Source organism: Mustela nigripes, chromosome 10 (assembly GCF_022355385.1).
Source record: "Mustela nigripes isolate SB6536 chromosome 10, MUSNIG.SB6536, whole genome shotgun sequence".
Lineage (NCBI taxonomy): Eukaryota > Metazoa > Chordata > Mammalia > Carnivora > Mustelidae > Mustela > Mustela nigripes.
In genome coordinates, this window is record NC_081566.1 from 22,572,816 (window position 1) to 22,582,390 (window position 9,575).

The following is a 9,575-nucleotide window of genomic DNA, read 5'->3' on the forward strand; positions in this document are numbered from 1 at the left end:
GATTTTGTGCGCGGTTGCTCCGCCGCTTGCCAGGAGCCGGCCCCTCCCCCCGGGGTCTATCTTCCCGTCGCTTTGGATTCACTTCTCCACCGGTCCTACCTTTCAGAAAGTGGTTGTTTTTCTGTTTCCAGAATTGCTGTTCTTCTTCTCTTCGATCTGCCGATGGATTTTCAGGTGTTTGCAATCTTTAGATAAGCTATCTAGCTGATCTCTGGCTAGCTGAAGTAGTCTCAGCTTGCTACTTCTCCGCCATCTTGACTCCTCCCCGCCCCATACAAACATTTCTCCAAAGAAAACATACAAATGGCTAACAGACACATGAAAAAATGTTCATCATCTTTAGCCATTAGGGAGATTGAAGTCAAAACCACATTGAGATATCACTTTACACCAGTTAGAATGGACAAAATTAACAAGACAGTAAACACGTATGTTGGAGAGGATGTGGAGAAAGGGGAACAACTCTTACACTGTTGGTGGGAATGCAAGTTGGTGCAGCCACTTTGGTAAACAGTGTGGAGATTCCTTAAGAAATTAAAAATAGCTACCGTATCACCCTGTAGTTGCACACATTTTATTAATTGCTTAAGTTGGAGCGTGTGGGTGGCTCAGTCATTTAAGCATCTGTCTGCCTTTGGCTCAGATCATGATTCCAGGGTCCTGTGATCGAGCCCCATGTCAAAGAAGGGAGCCTCCTTCTCCCTCTCCTTCTGCCCCCACCTCCTGACTTGTATGCTCTCTCTCTCTCTCTCTCAAATAAATAAATAAAATATTTTTTAAAAAAAGTTAAAATATTCACAATATGACAGAAAGAGAACAACATTTTGCTTCAATTTTTTCCCTTTGCTTGTGATAGTGAATAGTTTGTCATGGTTATCATATATTCATGTTTTTAAACTTTTTAATTGGATTATTTGTATTGCTGCTATTCATGAAGAAGTATTACTTTATATCTTCAGGATGTTAAAGTTTGTCTTATTTTTGCAAATATGATCTAATGAGTCATTTGTAATGCGATTTTTATTTCTGATGATTTTAATATTTTCAGTATTTATGTAGTCACTTCTTTCACTAGTTTTACTCTTGAAATTCCTATTTAACAAGATCAGTCCATACAGATTGATACTTTTCTTTTTATGATATTTTAAAATATTCTAATTCAATGTTTTTCAATACATTAGGTATATAATAATACAGTCCCTCAAAGACTTTTTAAGCATTATTTGTGATGCTTCCTTTATTGCATTACTGTGTTATTAGCGTAGAATGCCTAGATGTGTTTTGTGTTTAATCTGTTGTATTCCATTGGCTCATCTGATGATCTGACAATTCTTTTCTCAATACCACACTGTATTTTAATAACTATAACTTTATTATGTTTTTAGCATCTTAGAGTCTGCAGTCACTCCATATATAGAGAGTTATAAATTCTGTAGACATTTCCAGCTGCAGTCACTCCATATATAGAGAGTTATAAATTCTGTAGACATTTCCAGCTGTGCAGTCTCATAGATGTGCTTTAGAATTATTTAGTCAGTTCCTTTCATCTCACCTTTCTCCCCCATATATATATATATATATATATTTCCTTTTATTACTGGTTTAGTATCACATAAAATTCATTACTCTGGTGTAGTGAATTGTATTTTCAGAGACTTGATATAAAGGAAACTGAAATATATTATATATCACCCCCCCCAAAAAAAGTGAACCTCAGAGGTTCAAAGTGAACAAAATGAATTTTTCTGGCTCACTTGGAATATTGAAAATGATTTTTTAACTAATGAGTTTATGACTGTCATTATAAAATATGTATTTCTTTATGGATCTGAAAGATTGCCCAAATATAATTTTTTTAGAGAGAGGAAGGGGTGAGGGGCAGAGGGAAAGGAAAAAGGAAAGAGAGAGAGAGATTTTTAAGCAGGTTCCATGCCCAGCACAGACCTGACATGTGGCTCAATCTCACAACCCTGAGATTATCACCTGAGCTGAAATCAAGAGTCGGACACTTAACTGACTGAGCTGCCCAGTGCCCCCCAAATATGATTTATGAATAGATAAAGACACTACATTATTAATGCTAAAGTAGCACACTTATTTTATGATACTTATTTTAGATAAAACATTTAAAAGTTGATGAGGAATCTACAGGAAGGTTTTTGAGAGGAGGGGAGGAAGCTCCAGTGTAATAACAGGATTTTATTAAGTTGATTAAATAGTGAATAATTTTCTGTTTTTGAGAAATATGAATGCCATTTGTATTAAAAAGAGCAGGGCAAAAATGCTGGACCAAAAATTAAAATCATATGCTTTATTTCACAATTACTGATAAAAGCATTTCATAAGAATATTAAGTCTCAGATTTTGTCAGGGAGATATGAATAATAGATATCGTGGCTTTTGATAGTAGCAATCACAGTTTTTAATATATTTGTTGTAACAGGCCTTGGAAACTGATGACATCACCATCAGTAATACTGGAGGAGGGATTTCGTTTTGTTTGGTTTTTGTTTTTTTTTATTTTTTTATTTTTATTTTTTTTTAATTTTTTTTTTAAGATTTTATTAATTTATTTAACAGAGAGAGATCACAAGTAGACAGAGAGGCAGGCAGAGAGAGAGAAGGAAGCAGGCTCCCTGCTGAGCAGAGAACCCGATGCGGGACTCGATCCCAGGACCCTGAGATCATGACCTGAGCTGAAGGCAGTGGCTTAACCCATGGAGCCACCCAGGCGCCCAAGGTTTTTGTTTTTTTTTAGATTTGTGAGCACATCTGGCTATAAAGAACCTAATGATTCTAAATAATATTATTAGTAATCAATTTAAGAAGAGCAGCTCTATGTTTCATTTTGTCAAGTTTCTTTTTGTTAACCCTTTGATACCCTAGATATATGCCATGCAAATTTATTTCACCTTTAGGGTCCATCCATGGAGAATTCTAATAGCATTTATCTTTAATGTTGGTCATGAAAATAAGCAGGGTCTTCCTGTTCAAGTCTTCAAAAGAAACAGACTGTGATTTTAGAAAAAATAAAACAAAAAACATTTTTAAGAAAGCTTTGGCTCTGGTGAGGAACCAGAAAGTAGTATAGGAATTTTCAGAGTTTACCACTAGAGTTTCTTTCTCTCTCTCTCTTTTTTTTTTTTTTTTTTTTTTTTTTTGGTTTTACTAAATTTTATGGAGGGTACTAGATTAGAATTACTATGCCATAGTAATGTTATTTTATATTATGTTGCCATGTATTGAATATAAATCTAACTCAGTTTTTCAGTGCTCTATTAAAGGCTTAATGAGCAGAACAATGGGTTCATTTTCTTAAAAAATGAAAGAAGGAAAGAAAGAGAAAAGAAGAGAAGAGAAGGAGGCAATGAGGGAAGGAAAAGAGGAGGAGGGAAGGAAGGAACAATTGGAGATGAGCTAGTCTTCACAAATGATGGAAGTAATGTACCTAAATTGACTTCATCTTTCTGTTTTTCACTTAAGGCCAAAATTCCATCAAACTCACTCTCTCTCTCTCTCTCTCTCACACACACACACACATACACAAAACAGAAAAAGAATTGTATTTTCCCACATGAACCTGATTGATTTGTGAAGATTATGGCATGATCCTTGTGTTAGAGCCTCTGCAATACAATTTACTTCTGACTTGTGTTTCCCCATCTTGGTGGAAAGGTCCAAGTGTTAGCTTTCCGGGCATTGATCCACCATGGCTGATAAAGGGAACTGCTTGTTCGCTCCATGTAGCATTTACAGATTTACTTCAAATACGAGGTTCTGAGGGCTGCCATCACAAATTACCACAAACGGGGGAAGCTTAAAACAACAGAACGTATTCTCTCACAGTTCGGGAGGCCAGAAATTGAAATCAAGGTTTGGTTTCCTCTGGGCCGCCCTCCCTGCAAAGGCTCTGCAGGAGAATTTGTCCTTACCTTTTCCAGCATCTGGCAGATCCAGGCTTTCCTTGGTTTATGGCTGCATAACTCCAGTGTCAGCCTGGACACTGTTCCATATGGCCTCTCCTCTGTGTGTGTCTTCTTGTGAGGGTATTTGTCATCAGGTTTATGACCCACTCATATTACCCATGATGATCTTCTCCTCAGACCCTCAACTTAATTACATTTGCAAAACCCTCTTCCAAATAAGGTCACATTCATATGTCCTGGGGCTGGGTAGGGGGGGTAAGAACATGGACTTCTCTTTTGGAAGGCCCCCACTGAAACCACTACACCTGTATTGGACATTAAGGATAAGATGCCTTGTGATGAGTAGATATACCCAAGATTACGTTCTCTACATACTTTTGTGAAGGTATAGTAACATTTTAGTGAAGAAGTAACAAGAACTATAAAGTGCCATGTAAATTCCATTATTATTATTAAATATGCAAAATTATTTTTACACCTGTCGCATTATAAATTTCTTAGATCCTAATACCAGCATACTTTTTATTGGAAGTGATGATGACCATACCCACAAAATACTGAATTCCAAATTGTAGTTTCTGTCCCATTGTATCTTCTATTACTTGCTTCATTTTTTTAACACACTTTTTTTTTTTTTTTAAAGATTTTATTCATTTGACCAACAGAGAGCACAAGTAGGCAGAGAGGCAGGCAGAGAGAGAGAGGGAAGCACGCTCCCTGCTGAGCAGAGCCCGATGTGGGGCTTGTTCCCAGGACCCTAGGATCATGACCTGAGCCGAGGGCAGAGGCTTAACCCACTGAGCCACCCAGGTGAACCTTGCTTCATTTTTTTAAGATTCGATTTATTTACATATTCACATGCATATTTATACTTTTACCTCTTCCCAGTCCAAAAATAGACTGTATGGGGTGCCTGGGTGGCTCAGTGGGTTAAGCCGCTGCCTTCGGCTCAGGTCATGATCTCAGGGTCCTGGGATTGAGCCTCGCGGCGGGCTCTCTGCTCAGCAGGGAGCCTGCTTCCTCCTCTCTCTCTCTGCCTGCCTCTCTGCCTGCTTGTCATCTCTCTCTGTCAAATAAATAAATAAAATCTTTAAAACAAAACAAAACAAAACAAAAATAGACTGTAAATATTGAGAAACATCATAGAAAGCACATACCCTAGGTGTGTGCAGAAAAAAAGCTCATTTCCTCTTGAGAAAATCTAAAGTATTATATACAACTATATATTATATAAATATTTATATATTTTAAAAATACATATATATGTTTATTCATATGTAAAAATAAATAAAATGGCATATATATGATCATGCTATAGTTTGAATATATTTCTGTGTCATTTAGACTGCTTTTCTTATCCTTCACAGTGTCTTAGTACTCAAAAATGAGTACATCTTATAAATTATCACTGTGAAGGGTACTATCAAATTTTAATCTCCACAGAAAATCATTTTAGTACTGTATAAATTTACCATGAATTAGTTTATGGAAGTCTGAAGTGTCTGAGGTGTCCAGCAACCAAAATGGATGCTTACGCTAGGCATATCGCCATAACTTACAAAGCAGCCATGTTCTTACTCATGGCATTCTTCCAAAATACCCCTTTCAAACTCGTCTGCTCTAGTCATAGTCTGGGTCATTGTTTCTCAGTCTTTACAAACAGAAACGAGACATTAGGAAGGAGGTAGTTTTTCCATCCCGTAATCACCATCTCTACAGTCATCATTTTTTAACCTTTTCCATGGAAGGATCATATCAGGAAAGGGAAAGTTTCTATGCTTCCTGATTCCAGCATGAGCTATCTATCTAAAAATAGCTTGGTCTTTTACCTCACGAAGTTCCCTTTTCCTCTTTCCCCACACATCCACACATGGTTAGTCATCCTGAGTCATGTTTGTAAACACTAGAAAGCTCTTTTTTTTGGTCTCATTCTCACGCAATTGATCCACAGTATGAACTTTTGGTTTTATTTTGGTGTTGACTAATGTTGATTGAAAAATTGTGAAAGTACCAGACAAGAAATAAGCTGAATAATTCAACTGAACAGGAAGGAGCTAGTGATAAAAGAATGAAAAAGGAGCTAGTGATAAAGTTTCCTTAAATTTCCTCATGTTTCAAACTAGTCTATATATAAATATAATACTATATAATAAAATATATTGTTTTTAGTAAAATATATTTTTCCTACTAGTTTATGCAACAACTGCTTTAATATACATTAAATCCTTTGTTCTCCCAGATTTTTATTTTAAATGGTACTAAGAGTTGATCAATGTAAAATTTACAACATTCCAGAAGCATCAAGAACAGTGAAAGTTCAATGTATATTTTTCTATAAATTTAAGGTGTTGTTTAAATATAAATATTTAAAATATAAATAATATTGTTAAATATAAATTACTGAGTTTTAAAAAAACACTTTACCTCGTTTAATCCTCATAGCAATCCTGAAGAAGATAATGGTATTAACTTTACATGCAGTGATAGAAAATGAGTTGCTGAGAAATAAGAAACAGGTGGAATGTAGGTGAAATGGGGTTGGGAGCATAACTATTTCAGGGATAGTGAACAGCCTGATCCCTGTTTGGTTGATTGGTTGGTTCTTATGATTCCCATGATGCCATTAGGAGATTATCACTACATACACACTACAAAATAATTTCTTCCCTGTTGACTTGTGGTGGCTATACAGTGTGTCTCAGACCACCCAGCTAGTAAATCAGTGTCTGTGTTTGAATTGGACCTTTCAGACTCCACAGCCCAGGCATGAAGCCATCCCTTGCATCCTCTGCCTCTGTCATACTGTAGGATGAAATCTATTATTTATCTTTCCCACTGATTTATGATTGTCCAGGATTCAAAGACAGCCAAGTTATGTCTAGAACATAGCAGGTGTTCAGTAATAATTGTAGAATGAATTAATGTACACTCGGAGGAAACAGTCCACATATACTGCAAATCTCATGGTGAATACTTTTTTCATAGCATTTACTATGGTTTTAAGCAAAGGAGTTAATTGATTATTATCTCTCACTCACCAGGCTTATAAATCCCATAATGACAAGAGTTTCACTCGTGGTGATGTCCCCACCTCTTAGCATCGGAGCTTTGATTTGCAGCTAATGGCTATCAATGAATAAATAGATGTGATGACAAAGAGTAGTTAAAATAACTTAAGATTGTAACGATCATTTCCCTAAAACCTCTTCGCTATCGGAATTTCTCTGTACCTGTCTCTCTTTCTTTTTCCTTTCCCTTTCCACCTCTTTTCCTCTCTTCATTGACATTTATTTATCAAACTTCTGTATAGGAGTGATAGGTGTCCAGCACGGACATTATTTTACTCTAATGGCAATCATGAGATATACATTATTATTATCATATTCATTTTATAGTTGAGGCTATTGAGTGTGAAGGCATTAAGAAACATGCCCATGGTCCCACAGCTTGCATTTGAACTCCAGCAATCAGGCCCCCCCGAGTCTGCCCTTTAACCACTGAGAGTATGCTTCTTATTTTTCCTACTACCCCTTAAGCTGTACATAAATATAAATGAGCTGTATTTATGGCATATCTCCATATTGATTTATGCTTTCTTGTTTAAATCTAATACTGTATGTGTATGCTTACCCACAACATTTGATGCAGAAATAAACATAAAATCTCAGTGACCAACAACAAACATGTATGTTTCTTGGTCATGTTTCATGTCAGCAGCTATAGATGAGCTGCTGTCACTCTGTCTAGGTGTCCTCTCATTCTGGTGGGGATGTAAAATTCTCATACTGGGAAGGAAGCTAATAGGTGAAAACCATCACACCATCTGCCACGCCCATTAGCAAAACTCTTGGTTTCCCCATCTGGCCCCTTCTTGGTCACTACACATAGAACATTCTGATTCTAAGAGGCTAAATTCTTTTCATAAAAAGAAGCAAAAAAAAAAAAAAAAAGCTGATTCAGAGTAATTCAAATTATTTGTATACATAAAATTTACTACTTTTAATGGGTTGTGTTGAGAAGGTACAGGTGAAAATTCAGTACCAGGGTGTTCCTCATTTTGTTTCATCATTCTTTGACTCTGAAGGGTTAAAAAAATGTTCACATGGCTTATAAAATAGCTAGAGCCCTAATGTTTTTTCTTTTCTGCAACAATTACATCACTATAATTTCATTCAGTTCAATTCATCAGTAACTTTTCATATGCCTTCTATGGAGTGAGCTCTGTGCCAAGAACTAACATAATAATGAGTTTGTTTATAGAGTGCTTCTATGATTTTTTTTCAGATTAATGAGCTTCTTGAGAACAGGGTCATTATTCATTTTAGCAAGGAGCACATTGCTAGCACACAGTTAACACCTGATGAATATGGTATGATGGCTAGGCCAAATGAATAAATGAAAACTGAAAATTCCCAAATGCATCTTTACCTCTCCTCCACAGGAACTTCTGCTTGCAGAAAAGTGGGCCAGAATGAACAAGCTCCCCTTTCCAAAGATTGATCCTCAAGTGTTTGATCGAGAAGGCCTGAAAGAATGCTATGTCTTTAAACCCAAGAATCCTGATATGGAGAAAGATTGCCCAACTATCATCCACTTTGTTCTGGCCAACATCAACTTCAGAAAGTACAAAGCTCCAGGTACGTGGGGGAATAAATTATATTCTGTAAAGTACAGATCTGGTAAAGGAGCAAGAGTCCTATTAAGTAGGTTTATAATGGCACTTGCTGTACTAGCTACTACAATTCTGAATGCTACTATCCTAAGACCTCAAGTACTTTCCCTCTTTCTCACTCCAAGATTCCCTGCATTCTTCATAATTCAGAAACTGATTCGTCAACAACTGGCTCAATAAAAATCTCTAGGGCTTTACTCAAAACCTGGGCTGATGTTACTTCTGATTAATTGGCACCCTTGAATTAGGGATTATTAAATATTTTGAAAATTATCCTCGCAAGGGAGCCCTTATTTCAGAACAAATCATGCAAAAATCTGGGTACTTTAAGTGACCACAGGATTAATATAATCCAACAATACAACATAGATAGTCATTTCAGATTGTTTCATTATATTTCACAGAAAAAGAGAATCATGTTCAAGGCACGGTTGTCCTGCTTTATTACATCCAGTCTATAGATTCTTCTATATCCTGGAAAATAAGGAGATCTAGAGATTGATGGGCAGGATACTCAACGCCTAAAAATCATATTATCCTTGGACCAGAAAGTGCAGTTATGACAGGAAAGATATGAAAGATAGTTATGGTAGATTTGACATGGGACGATGGAGAAGAAAGGGATCTTCCAGATGGTGATGGAAGACAGAGAAAGGAGGTTATTACAAGTCATACTTTAAAACAAGAGAAGGAAGAATTGGTGGGCATTTTTAGTTACTACTGAACAGTAGAGTACTTGAAACCTAGAGAATTTCCTATCAATTTTCTATCTAATTTTCTATTAATTCTCAAGGAGAGACTGCATAGGGGGTTCCTGTGGCATGAACACAGTTAGATAATGTTTTGGTTTGGATTCCCCCAGAAGCAGATTCCACGAAAAGAATTCAAGTGCAGACTGTTTATTTGAGTGGACCTAGGGAATGTTACTAAGGATGTAGGGAAGTGATAAAGGAAGGTAGACAACAAAAGATGTGCCA

General features: G+C 36.4%; 1 protein-coding gene across 1 annotated transcript in view; it reads left to right on the top strand.

The window, feature by feature from the left end:
* Positions 1-9,575, top strand: part of PLA2G4A (phospholipase A2 group IVA) — a 191,818-nt gene that overhangs the window by 155,839 nt on the left and 26,404 nt on the right. The window contains exon 17 of the mRNA XM_059413934.1: positions 8,368-8,563. Coding sequence (XP_059269917.1) covers positions 8,368-8,563 — 196 coding nt within the window. The remainder of the gene's footprint in view (positions 1-8,367; positions 8,564-9,575) is intronic.